The 22,927-nt window shown below is 36.1% G+C and overlaps 1 protein-coding gene across 1 annotated transcript; it reads right to left on the reverse strand.

Annotated features, from left to right (window-relative positions):
* Window positions 1-9,400: 9,400 nt before the first annotated feature.
* Window positions 9,401-13,142, reverse strand: LOC130471466 (uncharacterized). Its single transcript, XM_056841607.1, has 4 exons — window positions 10,858-13,142; window positions 10,441-10,761; window positions 10,249-10,348; window positions 9,401-10,156 (listed from the first exon to the last, which is right to left on the reverse strand). Exons 1-4 carry the CDS (start codon window positions 13,140-13,142, stop codon window positions 9,401-9,403), a joined length of 3,462 nt encoding a protein of 1,153 aa, XP_056697585.1.
* Window positions 13,143-22,927: the final 9,785 nt, after the last annotated feature.

Here is a 22,927-nt window from a genome sequence, read left to right on the forward strand (position 1 = left end):
GTTGTGGCTATTACATATGAGTTAGTTGACTCCATTTCTAGGGTGTTTAATCTCTTTTTAGTTGGAAAATTTCCTATGGGTTTGGGAGAGTATATTGTTAGTTCTCCCCTCACACCTCTTGTCAAGCGTGGTGGTGGTATTCGTCCTATTGCCGTGGGTACTATTTGGCGACGTCTGGTTTCAAAGGTTGGTGCTGTTATGGTTGGTCCATCGTTGCGAGGTTATTTTGATGGTCTTCAATTTAGTGTCAGGGTATTTTGATGGTATTCGTCTTCGTTATCCGGGAATTTCGCAATGGATTGAATTCTCTTACTCTACTCCAGCAGATTGTATTATGGGGAGCACACCTTATGGTCGTCTCAGGTGGTGAAGCAGGGTGCTCCCCTTGGTCCACTTCTTTTTAAGTTGGTTTTACAACCCCTGGTTTGTAACATCGGAGACGCTTTTGATGTATGCCTTCAGGCATGGAATTTGGATGACGACACTATTATTAGTGACACCTTGGTGGTGGGAGGGTTCTGCAGTTGATTATGCAGGAAGGGCCTTGTCTCGGGTTACATCTTAACGTGGAGAAGACTGAGGTTTTCTGGCCTATAGAGGACCCTCGAAGCAGGCTTGTGGGAGTCTTTCCCCCAGATATTTCTCGTCCTTTGTATGGTGTTAAGTTGCTTGGTGGTCCCGCTAGTTCCAATCCGGTTTTTAGTGGTGAGCTTGTGATGTAGAGGGTGACCAAGACCATTGGGCTTATGGATAAGGTTGCTCAACTTGATGATCCTTAGTGTGAGTTGTTGTTACTTAGGGCATGTACCGGAGTTTCTAAACTTTACTTTGCTTTGCGTACTTGTCCTCCTGGTATTTTTGAGGCGGCTTAGTGCACATTCCATGAGGCTCTTCAATCTTCCTTGGAGCGTATTGTTACTGCTTCGGGGCCTGGATTTGGCGATTGGCATTGGTGACTTGCGACCTTACCTTTTTCTTTTGGCGGGCTTGGTGTTTATTCCGCAGGTGATGTTCGTCATTATGCTTTTCTTGCTTCTCGATTGCAGTCTTTGGTTTGCAGACAAAGCTTCTACGGCATGTTGCCATTGTTCGTCCTGGTCGAGCATTTGAACATGTGTTGAGTCTATTTAATAGAACAATGGAGTATGACATTCTGAGTAACCCTAGTGAGGTTGCTGCCCCTAAACTCATAAAGAAATTGGCAGATATATATTTCACAAAGGTTACTGCATCTGTAAAATCCACCTTCTCTTTATCTTTTTGACAGTCGGCCTTATGGAAATCGCAATAGGGAAATAACATCTCTGCTTGGCTTCGTGTGGTCCCCATATCAGGTTTGGGGCAGACGATGAATTCTAAGGCTTACCGATGTGTGTTGTGTTACCGGTTGGGGGTTCCTTTCTTTTCAGTTACGGCGCCATGTTCTGCTTGCTCCAGGGTCGTTGCAGGAGATATCTTTGGTGATCATGCAGTGTCATATGGAGGCATCGTGGGTATTAAACATCGGCATAATGTGGTTTGGGATACCCTTGTTGATGTTTGTTATCGGTCTGGGATTTTGGCGCAGAAAGAGGTTGAATTGGTCTATCTGGAGGGAACGATGGAGCTCTCCGACCTGTAGAAGTGTTTCTCTACTCCTGGGATCAGGGTTGTGATGTGTGTGTTGACTTGACGGGATCCTCTCCTTTGACACAATCTTGGCTGTCTGGCTTTGTCCCGGGCCGGGTTGTGACTGATGCGTCTATTCGGAAGCGGGTTAAGTACGAAGCACGTTCCCAGACAATTGGTTATGGCTTTCTTCCGTTCTCTTTCTCTTCTTTGGGGGAGCTAGATAAGGATGCTGTTGCGTTGCTGAAGCGAGTTTAGAAGTTCTCTAGGACTCAGGACATTGGGGCTCGTGCTGCTGCTCATATTTTCACCAGGAGAGGTTTTGCTATAGTCAGAGGAGTGGAGGCCCAGATTGTATCTCGTCTTCCCACTAATTATTTGTAAAATGTTTGACTTCGTTAGCATTTGATTCATAATAATAATAATTATTATTATTATTATTATTATAGTAATAATAATAATTATTATAATAATACAACGTCTTGTATTACATAATAAGCCGGCTACAACTGTGTACCACCTCAGCTCGGACATATGTTCATACTCAATGTGCATACATTAAATCTTATCCTCTTTCGCTTTACATGTTTAATATATTATTCAAGGCTGACTCAACGATAGAGAAAAAAACACATACTCGAATAAACCAACACTTAAACCAGTCGTCATTTTTAATATCTTTTAATGAACTTGTGATCATAGAATACATTTAATTTTATTAATTAAACTTCCTTCGCTCAACATGATTAACTTTGCATATATGAGAGCTATCCACTACAAGAAAACTGACATTTAGTGACGGAAAAATCAGTCGCTAAACATTAAAATTCAGTCGCAAAACGTCTTTAGCGACGGATTTGTGACTGATTTGATCCGTCGCTAAAGACCTGGTCGCAAAATTTTAACTGTCTCAGTTTTGCAACTGACAATATTATCAGTCACCAAATGGTAACCACTAAATCTGTGCTTTTTTGATGACTGATTAGTAATCATCGCTATTTTGTTACCGGATTTTCTAGTTACTATGTAGCAACTGACATTTTATTAGTACCTAATTGGTGATGGTTATTTCGTGACAATATAGTGACCGTATTACGCAGTCACAAATTAACGACCACCAATTTCGCGGCAATTTAGTGACCGTATCACGTGGTCACAAATTAACAACCAACGATCTCGTGACAATTTAGTAACTGTATCATATAGTGACAAATTAACAACAAACGTTTAAGCAGTCGCTAAATTGGTACTAATTGGTACTGGCTAATTCCGTCGTAGTTTAGTGACTAAGTGATTTTAGTCGCTAAATTGGTACTAAATGTATTAGTTCCTATGTGGCAACTAAAAAAGTCGGTTGCAAATTAGCCACCTTCTTAATTTATTGGTGACGAAGAATTTTTAAGATAATAATATTTGCAATATATATTACTCTATATAACCCAATGAGTTCTATTTTTTGTTGTAAAAAAATCATTGTATTAAACTCAAAGAAAATGGCGTTTGTACAAGTGAAAACAAACAAACACCTAGCGAACAACACTTTGAAAGCCATAAAGGTGATACAACTCTTAGCAAAGTTAACCATAGTCAACTATGGTAAAAAAAAATGCCTGAGCTCAAACAGAACAGATAAGGTCTTCAACTAAGGTCTTCAACTGCTATGAAAACATATAAGGTCTTCAACAGCTACTATGAATTCCCTACTTCTCTGCAGCTTTAATTTGGCTTACGACGTCTATGGAGTTGCATCCCGGCTCCTGGCTAACCGAGTAAATTAAAAGCTGTTAGCATAGAGCTTCACACCATTTTTGAGAAAGAATACGGATTATTGAATTCAGTTATTCCTCACCATTTTTGAGAAATCGACCTAACTCCAGAGCTTTTAGACCAGGGGGAAACAAATAAACTTCCCTCGTCAACCTCCATAAGAGTATAAATGACATTAAGTACCTATAACACCGAAACAATGTCTGAGACTAACAAAAAAAAGTTACAAGACTAAGTATGATAACCAATGCTTTCAATTGCAGCGCGCTTACTTTGAGAGCACATGAGCAATGGCTGCACGCCTGCACCACTCACACCCAAATGACATGCAAAGATAAGAACTGCATCCAGTACAATATTTGCACCATCTGCTGCAACTGTAAAACAAAACTCGGAATGGTAAATAGAAGAGAGCCAGAGTACTTATTCAAATCTACTTCATTAATTACATAATATTTCTACTGTCAAGAGTAGCAATTGATGTTTATAACTATAAGACTTTTTACCTGTAGCGTAAAGGGGAGTTGTCGTATCTTTAAAACCTCGAAAAACACCTTGCATTGCTAAAGAAAGAAGCACAGCTGGAGCACCTAAGGATCTTAGTGTTAAGTACTTAAGAGCTGGTTGTAGCATCGGGGAGTCCTGCAGAATAACCAAACACAGAAAGAACTCAGCAGAAAATCATAGTGATCAATGAGGGTTAATTAAGCAACTGTTTATACGTGGGTGAGAAAACATACTGAACAAGATGATGCTCAAAGAAACTTATTACATGTTTTATACCCATGATTCCTAAAGGCATTTTAGCTCCAAAGAAAAGGAATATGGTTTGACACACACCAAGGAACAATCCAAGAACAAGTGCAGTAGAAGCTGACGGGATATGCCGCTTGTCTCCTCCTACTTTAACCTTCTCAGGACTACTGATTGAGACTTTATTTGTCTTTTGTTGACTTCCATGTAATCTGAAAAATGTCAGAATCATGGAAAGATTATGTTAAAAAAAGTTTGTAGAAGATAAAATGTTAAATATCTGATGTAGCAAGGACCTTCTCTGAGAATAGAGTCATCTTTCTTAATATTTGTGATAGAACCCTCCTCTAGTTTCCCAAGTACATCATCTTGAGACATCATCTCTTTAGAGTTACCAGTTTCAGCAGATTCCTGCTGATGTTGATTTTCAGCATCTTTGACTTCTGCGTTCATTTTACTCACTGTCTCCTCCTCGGCAACAAAAGAAGTTGTAATGCTAACAAGTGGGTATATAGTAATTTTTGATGCTTGGTTGAATATAGATATGGAAACTCCAACTGCTGCAAGTTCCACCGCGCCTACACACACAATAAACGAGCCAAACATTTGTATGATTGATCGAAAGGTTTCCGTATAGTTTAAAGTATGATGCATTAGCAATTAATGTTGCAGTAAATAGTTAAAGAGAAAGAGAATACAAGGAAAAGAAAGGTGCGGCATACCAATGTGGCCAATAAAAACGGTGTCAATCAGAGAGGCAACAGGAGCAGCAGCTAAAGCCAAAGCTGCACGGAGTTGAAAGCAACAAAATGAATGGCTTTACAAGATAGTTTGCCAAGGATTGTATAATATGGCTTTACAACAATAAAATGACTGATATAATATTTTATGACTTTACAGCAATAAAATGACTTATACCACATGATATGGCTTTACAGCCCCAAATGAATTACATGTATATCTCAAGTCTCAAGTAGGGGAAACTACCATATTTGCTACCAAGTGTCGGTAATGAATTCATATCAAAATTTTAAAATGTTAAACATAGGCTACTACAAAGAGCCTAAACAAGAGGACATTAAAATTTCAACTTATACCACAACAAATATTCAAACTACGCTTTATCAGACAACAACCAGTTGAAGAACATGAGTGAAGATTATGCAGATCAATGCTTCCAGATCAATGGCTATTACTTGAAAAATCCAGATCAAAACAAAATCCTATATTTCTAACTCACGAACTCACTAACTAACTAATAAAATAGGTAAATTTAAATAAAATCAGATACTAAATTTTTAAGTACAAAGCTCATCAATATATATCACTCAAGAATTGGACCTTGGCTATTTCCATAGTTTCTTTGTGACATGATGATAATTAATCAAGAAAAAACACTCCTTCCGTTGTAACAAATAAAAGAAAATATTGAGATATTAAATCAAAGATATGTTCCATATCTTACCTCTGTATCATCCATGTAAATCGCAGATGACGTGATTGAATTTGACATCTTTTTCTTCCCCCTATTACAAGCCCAAAAGAATATATGTAAAACACCATCAAACAAGCTAATGAGTCAACACAAAACCAACCAATGGTGATACACACTGATACAACCAAGGTTGTATAGAAGCATACCAGAATGTCAGAACCTGCAGAACATATTAACACCAACTGCAAAACAGAAACCTGCAGAACATCATAACAACAACTGCAAAACAGGAGCACTACCACCAGACCAACTTCAACCTACAAAATGCAACAGAATAGCTGGACAGCAGCTCAAACAAAACAAACAAGGCTGCCTGCTTCTTCAACACGCAATTAATAATTCAATAACTCAAAGTTTCTCAACATGTTCACAACTAAAAGTAACCATATCCAAAACATAAATAAATACCGCATAGGACGAAAACCAAAACATAGTTCCTAACACATGAAGGTGCTAAATATAGTCTATTCAGAAATGAAATAATCTAAGCTTGAGATTGTGAAAATTCAGAGAATTTCTTTTGAAGCTCCAAGATCATTTCCTTGTTCCTCTTCTCATCTTTTTCAAGCACTTCTATCTTGTTTAAAGCATCTGAGAGTTTTTGGTTTGTTTCAGTGAGCTCACTAGTTGTAGATTCAAGTTGACCTTTGAGTTGAGAGACAATGCTCGATGAAGGTGTTGATATATCATTGGTAATTGATTTTCCTGGCCTTGTGAAATAGTTTCCAGCACTATTTCCTAATCCAAAAAAGTTCCTTTCTTTGAATATCCACCAACCGCTTCATAAAATATTTCATCATCTCCCTTAGTCGAGCCACTTGCTTGTGCTGCAGCTTTCTTGGATTGAAAATTATTCTGCCACAAGAATGTTGTACAAGTGACATTATTAGAAGATAAGCCCAAGAGTTATACGTAAATTCATACATTTATATCATTCAAACAACGAAAACAAAATAAGAAATCCGCTAGAACTAAAGATGAAAAGTTCTTATAAGAAGTCTGCTAGTAACATTTAGCCACACAAGAGTACAGAAACTTATTGTATACAAGTAATATATACGGAGTATTTTATTTTCACATCGACCAGGTGTACAGTGCTAAGTAAATGTATTTACCAGGTTATTAACGCTACAAGAGAATGGCTGGTTATACATTTTTGTAGAGTGTTCAAAAGAGGCATTGATCTTCATACTTGAACCAATACCAAACAACAAACTTTCAATACTATGAATTAAAAAAGTATGAAAGAAACACATACCCATATATTTTGTGCCGCCTCACTTGTCATAGTATTGTCCTTTTTTGTATGATTTTTCAAGTACAGATCAGGAGCAGAAAGGATCTTTCCATTCTTTTTCATCTATACATTATATTTACATGTGCATAAAATTTAATTAGACACTCGAAAATAAAATTAAAAAAATTTGGGAACTTACAATAATGACATATATATTATATACCTCTCGTTTAGCTATCTCAGTTGCTGAGACTGATCCCTGACTATGTTTTATACCTTTCTTTTCTCCCTCCAACCTATTTAGAATAGATTGTTGTGATTTCTTCTTAAAATCGTCTGATTCTCGAAGAATTTTAAGCTCACTCCTAACTTCTGCAGACAACCAAGGTATAATTGTGTTGTTTTTTGCCTTGCCGGCCCTAGAGGCCATGCCTTTAAGAGATATTGCAGCTTTCTTCCTAAAATTAACTTCAACTGATGATGCGTGTTTCTTATCCCACGTGTAACTTTGCTGCAAATAAGATATATATTTATACAGATTTCAATGTACAGAAGTAGTTTAAGATATAATCCTGTAATTGCAAGAGAGATTATGAGTGAGTCTAGTAAAGAAGAAGAGTGCTAAAACACACGCAAATACACTAATGCTACATTATAGAGTAGAAGAGCTAAAGAACTTATCTAAACCATATAAATCTGAGCGAGACTCGTATCTTGTAGAGATTCCTGAACTGGACTTATTTGTTCAATTTTGCTACTCTGACATATGAATCTCATTCTCAACTGATTTACAACATGTCACAGTTCAAACAAGAAACTGAAAAAAGAAGCCAAGTTCATTTATCTTCCTGCCTACCCATGAGAATCCCTCAGAAAATCGATCACTAGCTCAGAATAAGAAATAATAAAATTGACTAAAGATTAATGCAGATGCTGATCTTGATCATTCAGAGTTGTCCTCACGTTAAGGATCTTGAAATTTCGGTGAGTATATCTGTCTATATATTGTTTCTTTCACAATTTACTTGTTCATATGCCTGCCAATATTATTTTCTAAACAGAACATTGTGTTTTTTTCCTTCTTTTTTTTGATAATTGACACTAAGCATGTACTGATAATTAGCAGTGAACAACAATAATCATCTAGTATCCTTACGAACTAGAATGCTAGAAATTTTCTTAGCCTGGATGAAAGACTTCTATGATCTTTTATGACAGCAATATTAAGACAGCTCTGAATGCAGTATTATGACAGCTCTGAATGCAATATTATGACAGCATGAATGTCATCTTATTTTGTACGATTTTACCAATATCTACAACTACAATACACTCGTTACAGAGTCACGATTCAATAGTGTAGTGAACACATTCAAAACCTAAATTAAACACAACAGAATTACAAGAGGGGGGATATGGAATATGGTACTTCTCAAATACTTCATTACTTTCCCTGAAACAAAACATGAAGGAAAATTTTCGAATCTGCTAGCTAAAACAAGAGAATCATCTATAGCTAGTTGAGTAATCCCTCTACGTTGGACAGGTGTTTGGAGAGCAAGAACCTGGCCATCAGACCAATCACATAACAAGATAGCCAAAGAAAGCCCTTATTTGTTGAATTACTATAGTTTAGTGGAACTAAGAATGGCCTGCTATCACTATGATAGCAGGACTAGATTAAAGCTTAAGTTAGGACTAATGAAGAATCTAAACTAGATGATGACTGATAAATAGACTAATGCAGATGCTGATAAATAGACTACATTAGTACATAAACTGATAAATAGACTAATGCAGATGATGACTGATGCTTGTTGTGCTGCCGATACAGACATGAAGGTGCTAACAGTGTTGCTGGTGTAGGAGGAGGGAAGGGGAAGGGAAGGGAGGGGAGGGGAGTACCTGAAATGAAAACCACCAGTAGTCTTTAGCATGTTTTTTTGCGTTGGTCCAGCATGTGTATGGTTCATCATAGAAGCTTTGTATGACTTTTGTGATGGTACTTGAAACAGAGTAATGATCAAACCTATTTGCAAGTGATAATTATAAGTTAGAGAAATCATAAATTTAAAGAATTTTAGATAAATGGTAAAAGCAATGCAAGTTGATAAAACCATAATGCATCAGGATCGAGTGTAGGAAGAGTGTCATTTGGGATATCATGATTTTCTTGCTCTTCCATATGTAGCTCTGGATTCTCGTCATTAGGCTCATCATTAGGCTCATCATTAGGCTCATCATTAGGCTCGTCGGCTCTCTGGCTAGATGTTCCTCTAAGCCTGAAACGACCTCTTCCTGCAGACATATCTACTAAAACCAAAGATGACTAAATACATATTGATATAATTATTATAATTAGTGGCATCTAACTAACTACTTAAAAAAACTTTCAAAAATATATAGCTAAAGGACATAACAAATAAATAAGATTCAATTATCGAAACTACAAAAGTAAATGAAATAGATTATAATTAGCCAAGCTTCACATTATCCAAAAACTCATATAAGCAATCACGTTTTAATCAAATCAACTATCACTATGAATCCACATCACCACTTGTAGTGCTTAAATCACTTTCATATCCATCTTCTTCATCATCTATGGACATTTCGGAACTGAACTCCTCTTCCTCTTCAATATTATCATTCAAGTCTTCATCCTCTTCCTCTTCAATATTATCATCCAAGTCTTCATCCTCTTCAGTCACACCTTCCATTTCATCTTCATTCGTGTGAGCATGGACAAAATCATCCTCATTTAGCTCAGATAATTGTGGTGGGTTCTCATTTCGCTCCTCCTGAAATGCTAATGGGTCCAAAGGAGCATCAACTACTGATCTAGCCTTCATTTGAAACACGGCCCACCATTGATCTCGATCCCTTTTTAAGCTCGGGTATGGTGCAAAATATACTTGTTCTGCTTGATAGGCTAACACAAAAGGGTCATATCTAGGATACTTCTTTGTATGGTTAACCTCGACAAGCTTATATTGCGGATGCACATTTGTACCATTTCCCGAGTCAAACCAGGAACACTTAAACAACATGGCTTTATAACATTGTGTTGGCCCCACATACATCAACTCAATCACCTCCTCAAGTATTCCATAATAGCTCACCTCCTCCAAACTCTTCACACAAACTCCATAATTCATAGTAGACTTATCCTTCCCATATTCATAAGTATGAAAATTATAGCCGTTGACATAATAATGCTTATATTTCTGAACAGCTCTTGATGGACCAATAGCAAGAGTCCTAATTATTCCTTTCTCATTATCGGAACTCAAAACCTACCAAAATATTAAGTACGTTTCAATTTGTGGAGTTAACTAAAAATTAAAAAAAAATTAAAAAATACCATGATTTATAAGATTCTGCTTACATATTGCTTGAACCATTCTTGGAATTTATGCTCAAACTTCCTCCACACATCATTAACACTAACACGTGGATTTTGTTTAACCATTTCCTCTTCAAACAACCTGCTTGAAAGAATAATTACTTTAACTTTTAAGGTATTAAGAAGGAATTTCTCTTTCAAGTGAGTTCTTAAGTGAGTTATAATGGTGGTTACCTTTCATAATCTTGTAATAGCTCACAATTTGAAAGGATGTAGCCATGGGCCGCACGATAGTCAACATCAACCAAAAAGCTTTTAGTTCCCTTTTTAGAGGTGTGTCCTGTATTGCAAGAGAACAACTCAGGAACATTTACATCCACTTGCCCTTCATCACCTTCATATACATTTCGACACATGTCGTTAGCCTTTGTGTCAATGTTTGGCTCAAAATAATGGGTGCAAAAGTTAGATATCTCCTCCGTAAGATATGCATTGCAAATAGAACCTTCCACTCGAGCTTTGTTACCAATTTTTCTTTTTAAATGATGGAGGAACCTGTAGTAATTGTAAACCGAAAACGTATGATTAATAATTTGAAAATTATAATTATAGAGTTTTTTAGAATAGGTGATCGAGAAAGTTATAATTTACCTTTCAAATGGATACATCCACCTATACTGGACGGGTCCTCCGACTTTTGTCTCATACGGCAAGTGAACAGGCAAATGTTCCATAACATTGAAGAACGAGGGTGGGAAAATTCTCTCTAGTTTGCAAATGATCTCTGGAATATTTTTCTCCAACATATCCACATCCTCCACTTTCAACAGTGATGAGCTTATATCCCTAAAGAACTGGCTTATTTCAGTAATTGTCTTCCACACAATGACGGGAAGCAATTCTTTCAATGCAACTGGAAGCAACCTCTCCATGAACACGTGGCAATCATGGCTTTTCATGCCAAATAATTTTCCCTCATTTAAATCTACACATCTGCTTAGGTTGGATGCATATCCATCAGGGAATTTCAATTTCTTGATCCACTCACATAAAGCTTTCCTTTTCTCCTTGCTAAGTGTGAAAGAAGCATCAGGCATCTTATCTCCCGTTTTACTACTACTAGCACCACTATCATCGTGCAGATGTAGTCGTCGTCGTTTGCAATGTAGAGCCAAATCTTTCCTAGCTTCTTTATTATCCTTAGTTTTCCCCTTAACATTCATAACTGTATGGATTAATTGATCAAAAAAGTTTTTCTCGACATGCATCACATCTAAGTTATGCCGAACCAAAAGCTTTCGCCAATAAGGAAGTTCCCAAAAAATGCTTTGCTTCATCCAATTATGTGTTTTATCTCGAGCTAACTCACAATGATCAATTGTTTTTGGCAAGTGTGACACACGCTCCCACAGTTCATCACCACTCAACCTTGGTGGGGGTGGGGAGTATTCTGCCTTATTTTTGGTGAAACCACTTTTGTTCTTTCGAAAAACATGATCTTCAGGTAGAAATTGACGATGGCAATCAAACCATGTTTGCTTATGACCATGTTTCAAAGTGAAAGACTTTGTATTCTCCATGCAATAAGGACATGCCAACCTCCCAGCAGTACTCCACCCGGATAGCATACCGTAAGCTGGAAAGTCACTCACAGTCCACAATAGAGCTGCCTTCATGTTAAAATTTTGCTTCTTTGACACGTCATAAGTCATAGCTCCAACATTCCACAACTGTTTCAACTCCTCCACTAGAGGTTGTAAGTATACGTCAAGCTTTCCTTTAGGACTCTTTGGGCCTGGGATAATCAAGCTCAAGAATAGAAAAGGTCTTTTCATACACAAACCCGGTGGCAAGTTATAAGGTGTAAGAATAACAGGCCAACATGAGTAACTTTTCCCTGAATTGCCAAACGGGGAAAAACCATCCGTACACAACCCAAGACGAACATTGCGAGGTTCGGCGGCGAACTCTTTATAGGTGTTATCGAAATGCTTCCATGCTTCTCCATCACAAGGGTGAGCCATAATACCCTCTTCTCGTGGATTCTCTACATGCCATCTCATTTCTGTGGCGGTGGCCTTAACAGCATACAACCTTTGTAACCTTGGTGTGACAGGGAAGTATATCAGTTGCTTCTTTGCGACACGCTTCCCTTTAGCTATTTTCTTGTATCGATCTTCGTTGCATACAGGACACTTTTGAAGATGTGATTGGTCCTTCCAGAACAAAAAACACCCATTAGGGCATACGTCAATCTTTTGATGCGGAAGTTCAAGACCCTTGAGCAATTTTTTTGTGGCACGAAAAGTGTCTGTCATATTACTTTTGTCGGGACATATGTCTCTCATTAATGATGTGAAACCATCCACGGCTCGATGAGGAATGTTATACTCGCACTTCAAATTTGTAACCCTCGATGCTACCGACAATAAAGATTCTTTGCACCCATCATAGAGAGGCTTCTGAGCATTTAGTAGCATATCAAAAAACATTTTTGCTTCTGGATGTGGCTCTTCTTCTAAATTCTGGAAGCTCTCTTCATTTAAACCTTCAAATTGAGGGCCAAATGCATCCATTATCATGTCCGTATAAGGATTCGAATCCAATCCACTAGAGCTTGACTCAACACCTTCTCTCGTGCCCTCAGAGTATTCTTCTCCATGACAACTCCAACAATAATAATTCGGACGAAATCCATGCATGTACAAATGAATCCTAACAGTATCGACATCCTTATATGGCACTAACTTGCATTTGATGCATGGACATTTCATTAGTTTAGATTGTTTGTAATATTCTTGCTCACAAGCATACATTATAAACTCTTTAACCCCTTCAACAAACGTTTCCCTAAGATAATTATCACTATCAAGTCTCTTGTACATCCAATCACGATCGAGATTCATCTCTAGGTCTACACATAAGTACATAACCATTATATCGTTTAGGTCCACACATAAACAAACAAATATTTGGGATCATAATAAATAATAATGAAAAAAAAGATTCAGGGAAATTAGGGTTTTTAGTCACAAACTTTATTGACATATCCTATCCTATATAATAATAAGAATGTCATTTTTCACCACAATGCTCCAAATCAACCAAGCTTTCTCATTCCATAAAATTGATAAATTAACCTCCACCACCATACCCCTAATCCTACGGGATCCTAAAAACCACCCCATCAAGAGGAAAAAAAAAAACCTTAATCCACTACATTTTCAGATTTTTTGCATCTATCATCTATTAAGTACGTCATTTTTGCAATTTGTTCTAATCTTCTATGCTTTATATTGATATCTTGCTCAATCAAAATTTCTAATGAAATAAATCTAACTTAAATTATCCATTGTATGCTGTTATTTTCATTCGAGGCAAAAATGACGATCGCCAACCAACAATGAAGCCCAACGCCAACATCATCATCCTTTAATCACCATCAATGTTATAGTCTTCCGCTTGAGCATCATGTTACAAGTAGTTTAGTTCCTCTGTATGTTTGAAAAAGGAAACTCATCAAACTCCCTCCTATAATTTATTTCCTTCTTTTAAAACTTTTGTATAATGTATTAGTTCATTATGCTAACACTATCTTCGTTAAATCAGATTTCTTGATCTTACAAGAGAAGGGATTTTGCTGGAGAATGGAGATGCATTTTGACCTAAACAATCAGATTTATTGCCTATCATCCACCATGGCATCGTATATTCCTATGTTGCTCATTTTTTGTTGTTGAACATACTCCACTAATCATCCTTCTACTACCCTAATTAATTTCTATATCATCCTCATTCTATATCTTTGTAAAAAAAAATTATATTCTATATCATCTTAGTATCTTACATGATTTCATATTTATTCTGATAGTTAGAATAAGATAGGTTGTTTTTAGTTGTTGAAGATATTTGCCTATTGGTGTTTATTTCACATCAATGAAATGCAATAGTGGTTTGCTCACCATAATGGGTGTCCAATGGTTATTTCTATCCCTGATAATTAATTAAATTACACTAATAAATCTTATGACGTACTTTGTATTAGTATTCTGCCTCAAGTAAATGAATTTTATCGTTAAACTGATCAAATATTCCATTATTATTTAACAATGAGACTCCAGTTCAGATTGCACGCGCTTGATTGCTAAAATTTCTAGGCCTATTTCCAGAGTTTTTTTTGTTTCTTTTGAGGGGGTTATTTCCTAATTTAGTAGTGATATAACAATTTAAAAAGTTGATCATAACCACACAGGGACAACATTAATCTCATGGCAAACCTTCGTTTAATCTCTTAACAGAGTAATTCTTGCATAAAACTTTTTTTTTAATGGTATAACAATAGTGTTTGAAATTTCTTTACAGCCCACCCTCAGTTAATAACATACCATCGTCACCGATCACAATCTGCCTTTTCCATCCCACCCATAGCTAACCAAACACCCCCTAAGTCACCTAATCCACGGCATACAACAAAACAGAGCAAAAGAAAAAAGAAAAGCATCAAAACCAACTAAGCCAAGGCATAACTATATGTTCAGTTTGTCTGGTTAAAGGAACTTAGACTCTCATATTTGGGTCTGATTGCTACTGAAAACAAAACTAGTTGAAAATCCTATATTCCTATTCTATACGATTTTCAATTTTAATTATACAGCCAGAAAATCAAAGAATCTTGAATGCCGATTATGCAGCCTTATACTCCCGAATTATCAATGCCTCTTGAATGTCGATTTTCAATTTTAATTATGCATCCTTATACTCCCAAAATTTTGTTTAATTCTCCCAATTGAATAAACCCAAAAAATCAATGAATATCCTTACCAGATTAAGTAAGTGCGAATAACAACCAACAGTAACAACAAGAACATGGTCAAAATCAGAGAGAAATTAATCCTAACATCCAATTAATCAGTTTACAAATAAATACAGCAAAATGATAAGAAAGATTATAGTACCTGAATTTCAATGCGTGAGTTGATCTACGTATCGGCGCCCCTGCTCGGAGTGATTTTTCGTGCTTTCTTTGAATGATTTTGGGAATAGATGTGTAGAAGGAGAGAGACAGACTAATTGAGGGAAAATAAAAAAACCTAATTGCAGTTTCCATAACCTAAATATTGCGGGAGTTTTTAGAGGGAAAAAATTGGTGATTTCCCTCTCAGAATCGTGGAGAAGATTGTGGGTGAAGTCCAACTGAACGTGGAGAAGATTGTGGGAGATGAGCTGCTTGAGCAGGAGTTCCAAAGAAGAAGATGAGTCCCAGAAAGTGGTGGGTACTGGGTTAGACGAGTTCTTCGGATTATTTTCCTTTTTTTTTTTAATTATGAAATCAGGTGTTTCAAGTTCCAGGAACTTCGGATTGTTTTCCCCTTTTTTTCCTTTTTTTTTTTATTAAATCAATATGTTATGGAGTTTAAGGGGTTAGACTTGTGAATTTAGTATTTATTTGTTATTGTTATTTTATACTCTATAGTAATTTTTTTTGTTAGCTATGGTCTTGATTTGACTCACAGATTTTACCCGAAAAATAATTTTCTTTTGAAATTTATACTCCCTTCGAGTTCTTTATGTACCCAATTATTGTAGTCTCGTGTTTATATGATAAAAAAGAGGTAGTAAAATAATGGACAATAGTGGGTAACGTAAGATATATGATAAAATGTGTAATTATTATGCTAAAAGGAGTAACACAGTGAAATATATATACAGAGTACTAAAAATATAACAAAGTTTAAGTAGGTAGAACAAATAAAACAAACCCCTTCTTAAAAGGTGATTAAATACGAGGTGGTATTTATCCTCATTTATTACTTTAATGAAATAAATTGATCACTTGAATCAATTGTCATTTCACTTAAAAAAAATAAGATAAACAATAATATATTAGGTTATTTAGCAAACGATATATCAATCAATACTTAGTCAATCAATAACTCAAATTTCATCCTTCCCTTTCCGAGCTAATTCAATTCCTCTGCCAATTTGATTGGATTTGTTTCAATTTCAATCAACTCCTCATAATCCTCTCTTTTCCCCTCTTCATTTTTGAACAGTTTTCAACAAAATTATTTAATTGAGTCATTAATGATTCAATAAGGGGAGATCGATGAATTTGAAAAGGTAGAAGTTTATGAGATATTTAAATTCAGATTCAATTATCTATCATGAGAATAATTTTATTTCGATTGAAGAAATTAAACTTTTCTTTATGCTATATATATATATATATATATATATATATATATATATATATATATATATATATATATATATATATATATATATCACATATTTAACTTCTTCTTAATTAAATTTTCTAAAGTAGTTTTCCTATGAGATCGCTTGTGCATAAGACTACTAATTAATCATATTATCATTAAGATATGTATTATTGTATTTAATTGGATAAATGATTGTCTTGCACATGCTAATTATAGGACATGTATTATTGTATTTAATTGGATAAATGATTGTCTTGCACAGGCTAATTATAGGGTATGTATTGCATTTAATTGGATAAATGGTTGCTTTTATATTTTGTGTAGCATAAAGAAAAGTTTAATTTCTTCAATCGAAATAAAATTATTCTCATGATAGATAATTATATTGTGTCGATGTTGCGTTTACTTTTGATTATATTGTGTTTACTTTTACCCGATGTTGTGTTTACTTTTTACAATCTTGTGTTTACTTTTTGTCGATATTGTGTTTACTTTTCTTGATCTTATGTTTACTTTCCGTCCATTTTGTTTTAATCCAACAACTATGAGAGGTTCTCATTATAAGGGAGGTTCTCATCTTAAGGGAGATTCTCACCAGAACCTGGTCCTATATATATATATATATATATATATATATATATATATATATATATATATATATATATATATATATATATATATATATATATATATATATATATATATATAGGACGGAAAGTAAACAAGTATATATATTAACAAATATCTTATATTTAAGAATGAGTATATATAGATGTTTGAAAATTACTCCCTCGATCTGTATTTTAATTAAAAGATACAGTTTGACCGACACATAATTACAGCTCGGAGAGCGAGTTGAATTTATTAAAATAAGATGAAAGTGAGATAGTAGGTACGTGATTTTCTTTTAATTTCTTTCCAATATGTAAGAAAAATGTAATCATGTGCGGTATAAATTTTTTATTTCGTCTCGGCCAGTATATATATATATATATATATATATATATATATATATATATATATATATATATATATATAGTTTGGTTAAATTCGTGTTTGTATTCGTTCCATACGTACAAGCATGCACGCTCATATCTTATTTCACTTGAAAATTTATAGTCAATATTGTGTTCGTAGTGGAATAGGGACCGTAAGTTTTTCAGTCTTTAAGTAGTGACTGAAATTTAGTCAGTAATTAATTTGCGACTGGAATTTGTGACAGGACATTAACTGTAACTAATAAGTGACAGAAAATTAGTCGGTCCTTGTTTTGTGACTAACGGATTGCGACTGAAATCGTGTCTGTCGCTATATAGGGATTGAAATTGTTTTATATCAAAATAGTGACTAAAAAGTATTTCTGTAATTATTTAGTGACTGAAATTTTGTTGATAATTAAATAGTGACTAAAATTAATTCGGTAAATAATTAGTGACCAATGTATGGTTGGTAGGTAATTTGTTACAGATTGTTGTGACTGAATGATAATCCGAAGTAAAATAGGGACCGAAAATACTTCCGTACCAAATTGGCGACTGACACTTGACCAGTAGTAATTTAGCAACCGATATTTGTACGGTTACAAAAATCCGTCGCTAAATGGTCATTTTCTTGTAGCGATCCCATAATGCATAATGTAAACCTTACCTAACTCTCTTCATTTAAGAGTGCAAGAATGATTAAACTTCACTTGACATGCGTGTAATTAATAGTACAATGCATGATTAAACTTGCTTGGCATGCATGTAATTAAAAGTACGATGCGTAATAGAACTTGATCAACATGCTTGCTATTAAATTCAACAAACATAACCAACACGTACTCAATCAAATAATCCAATGATTAACAACTAATATACATCAACATGACGTAAATCACATGTATTAAAATATCCCAGACATGTAGGTACCTTGAATAGGGAATATATAGAGCCACCTTGCTTAGAAATAAGTTAACTAGAAATCTCCTCCTAACATAATTAATAAAACTAATATTAATCATGTGCATGTTACATTTCCAAAAAACATTATAAACTTTAAGTTCTACTAATAATCTGAATTTTTTTTATACTAATTAATTAATCTAATAAATTCCTTCAATACCCTAGTGTAAAAAAATATTGAATCATTATTAATATCCTAAAAATCCATGTTTTTCAATATTTAAAGTAATATGAAAATTCAACACAATAATATAATTAAAATCCAAAATCACAACTAATACATAATCTGAAATTCTAATTTAGCAAAAGATATATATATTTTTTTTAATAAACTAAGCATAAACCGAAAATAGAGACAAGAGCAGAGGAGAAGGCATCGTCGGCCGACCACATGTGGCGTGACTGCGGCGAGCACAAGCGAGGCCCGACGGCGGCAACAGCAGCAGGCGCGGCTGGCTTCGGCGAGGGGGAAGGGAGGGCCAAAGGAGAGGAGAGAGAAAAGAGGAGAGTGTTTTGAGGGTTTATGGTAATTAATTTCTTGGGGATTAAGTGTGATCAACCATGAAATTAGGATGATAACTTACATTTATAGGCTTTTTAAAAGAGGGTTTAATGATGGAAAAGACTAGATTGCTCCTATTTTGAAATTTAATGACATAGAGTCTAAAATAGAATTAGTTTCTCATTTTAAATGCTTTTTTCCTCTAAAAATAGAAATAACTAGTTTTGCTCAAAAACTTGAAACTTTACCTGATTTTGATTCTTTCCTTGAAAATATCTGTTGTTGTATTCTTTATGTGATTAACCTTTACCTCTTTTACTCTTTCTTAGAAAATAAAGTGCGCAAGATACTGAAATTGAAGTGCAAATTTAAATATAAGCCCTAAAATAAGCATAAAACAAGGGGAAAATAAGGCAAAAAGCGTGAAATGTTCTACTTCACTCTACCCCCCTTAAAAATACGAGTTACGACACCGTAACTCAACTCACCTCAGAAAATAACGCAAGATACTTTTTTCTCATTTTACCCTCGGCTTCTCAAGTTGCTTCCCCTAATTCTTAGTTAGACCATAACACCTTGACAATCTTAACATCCCTAGTTAGCGTACTACGCACTAATTTGCTCTCTAGGATTTGAACTGGTCTTTCCTATAAAGACAAACTCTGGTCTAACCTTATGGTCTCAGGTTGCAACACATGCGACTTATACGGGACAGACATCCTTAGTTGCGAGATATGAAACACATAATGCACTCGATTAAGATCTATCTGGGTTAGGCTAACTTATAGGCTACCTTTCCAACTCTTTGAAAAATCTCATAGGGTCCTATATACTTTGGGCTTAGATTTCCTTTATTCCCAAATTTCATAACACCTTTCATTGGTTAACCTTTGAGAAACACCTTGTCGCCCACTTAAAACTCTTCATTCCCATGCTTAAAATCCACATAAATCTTTTATCGAAATACATTGAATAACCCTCACTTGATTCATGGTAACCTCAATCATTTGAGGTCCTAAAACAACTGTCTTACTAATATCACTCCAACGTAGTGGACTTCTACACTTTTTCCACGCAAATCCTTAAATGACGTCGTACCTATGTTAGCACGGTAGCTATTGTATACGAGAATTCGATCAAGTCCAAACTTTCTCCCCATCCTCCTTGAAAATAGATGACACACGTAAGAAGCATGTCCTCAAGTGTCTGAATAGTCTTTTCTATTTGTCCAACTGGAGTAGGACGAAACGTTGTACTCATCTTTGTTGTACCAAAATTCTTCTATAGAGTTTTCCCAAAATTCGAAAGAAACCTCAAATCCTTATCTGAAACGATATCCTTATTAACTCCATGTAATCTGACAACATACTTGATGTAAGTTTAGAAAGTTGCTCCATTTTGAATGTCTCCTTCATTGGTATGAACATTGTTGACTTAGTGTCATTCCAACTCTTTGACTTAGGCAAACACGTGACAAAATCCATTGAGATACAATCCCATTTCCAACTTGGAATGTTTAAAGGTAGAACCTTTCTTTGCGGTCTCCTACGCTCAATCTTGAGTTTCAAGCAAGTCAAGCACTTTGCTACAAATTCTTCCACTTCTATCTTCATTCTAGACCACCAATAGATCTTCTTGTGACCCTGTGAGAGGGTCGAAAAAGCGCGAGGCTAATGCGTGACCTGTCCCTCGTGGGTGTGACGATTCTTTTTATTCAATCAAGTGTAATTAGATTTCCTGTGAGTATACACTCAATTAACTAGTAATATAGGAGTCGCCATTCAGCTTTTAACAACAATGAGAAAAACTGACAAAACCCGGTTATCGTGACATAAAGGGAGTGCAATTATGTTTGACCACGACGGCCGTAGGTTCCCTTGTGATCCCTGGTGTGGGGATCTCTCAATATACACCCGTAAGGTAGAGATTGAGGGTTCGGGGAACTGTAACTACCGAGAGGAGTAATTCGCTCGTCGATAACTCCAGAGGAAGGATATCCTTACTAGCTCAGCATAAATAATTGAAGGGACATGCGTTAACTATTAAACTAATCTGAATTGATTTTAGCAATATGCAGCATATAATACTAATTCGATCGTGATTATCTGATTAAATAGCATTAAGGGACCTAACATGATAATCCGATTTCCCAAAAATATTATATTTATTAGGCGTGATAGAACAATCATATTAGGTTAGTTTAACAGTTCATAAAAAGGGCGAGGAAAGCAGTTAAATCATCGAAAAGGGACACATCACGACGCACCCTTGAGAGGTGCGTCACGGTTCTCAGAAAACTAACCACTTTGACTTTGCTATTTCTCCTTTTTATTTAACGAATCTCAATTATGGGACAGTATACGTTATGTTCGATTTATGGATCGATTGCGACAGAACGCGTGAACAGTTTCGCAGCGAGAGGCTTAGGCTAAGGGGTTTAGAGTCAATACTCAGGATATATTATTTGTTGTTGTGTTCTTTCACGTCGAAACTAGGGGCCTATTTATAGGGAAGAGTTCGTGGAAAGATAGAATAGCAGAGTTCTAATCCGCAAAGAATTAGGAAAAAACACGTCCCAGGTAATTTCGGCGCCCAGCTCTGGGCGTCAAAGATTTCGGCGCCCAGGGCTGGGCGTTGAAAATAGAGATCCATGCAATTTTAGAGCCCAGGGCTGGGCGTCAAAGATTTCGGCGCCCAGCTCTGGGCGTTGAAAGTGATGTCTGGGCCGAATTCTTTGTCAGATTCGGATTCCTGAAATCCGTAGAGTTTGAGATTAATTCGAGTCTTTTAGCGCGTATTAATTTTGTGACGGAATGCGTCTGGGCCCGTTACGAACTCTAGGCTCGTTAGGATTTCAATTAATACGTAACTCTTATTTCCGAATCATATTAGGAATAGGATTCTCGCAGTTTTCTATCTCATTTAGGATTTATGTTGGAATGCAACACCTAATTCTGACAGGTTTCTATCTTTTATGATTTGCCACTTTTAGAAGCTACCTTTTACGGCAGTTACTATTTTTAGTAGGTTTCCGTAAATAGCAGGTTTCAGGTGAAATGAAATAGGGAATCGAGATTCGTTTATTTATAGGAGATGCGTTGTCAAGTGGAGTTTTTATGCTTTCATCATCGAACCTTTCCCTTGCGGGAACGGGGACAAAAGTAGGTGTCTACAGTTAGCCCCCACTTTGACTGAGTCTTGGAGTAAGACGATGGTCAAAGTATTAGACGGAGTGCGTCACACAAGTCATGGTGTATGTGACCTGTTTTGCGAGGGTCTCACAAGCCCCCGAGTAAAAACATTTGACTTAAGGGTCATCACTTGAAGTGTCGACATATCCCTCACGTGTCATTGGGATTTTTCAACTGATAGTATAGAAACTTCCTCACTTTGTCATTGGAAGGATCTAAAGGTGCGTAGAAACTCCCTCACTTTGTCATTGGGAGTAACTACAGATGTTTTCGAAATTAAAGTTGTAAAGTGTAATTGGGCCTGGCCAAGCCCAATCACGAGGTAAAACATTTTTAAAGATTCTCATTTTCAGGGTTAGCTAAACGAGAAAACCCCCTTGTTTTTATAGGACGTAAAACGAAGGAAAATCCAACAAACCAATCCTTTAATTTTTGGAAAAAGGGAAAACCAATAAAAGTTATCGCTGCAGCGACTAAGGACCTGCGCTGTTAGTGACGCAGACCCCGCCCGCTGAAGGTGGGCGAGCCTGTCAGCTGAGGGTGGACCCCCCGTCCGATAGAAGTGGACGAATCTGTTTGATGTTTTTGATAATAAGGACCTACGCGGTTTGTGACGTAGACCCCGCCGGCTGAAGATGGCGAGCCTGTCCGCTGAGGGTGGACCCCCCGTCCGATAGAAGTGGACGAATCTGTTTGATGTTTTTGAAAATAAGGACCTACGCGGTTTGTGACGTAGACCCCGCCGGCTGAAGATGGCGAGCCTGTCCGCTGAGGGTGGACCCCCCCGTCCGATAGAAGTGGACGAATCTGTTTGATGTTTTTGAAAATAAGGACCTACGCGGTTTGTGACGTAGACCCCGCCGG

This window comes from Spinacia oleracea, chromosome 4 (genome assembly GCF_020520425.1).
Source record: "Spinacia oleracea cultivar Varoflay chromosome 4, BTI_SOV_V1, whole genome shotgun sequence".
In the NCBI taxonomy this organism is placed as follows: Eukaryota; Viridiplantae; Streptophyta; class Magnoliopsida; order Caryophyllales; family Amaranthaceae; genus Spinacia; species Spinacia oleracea.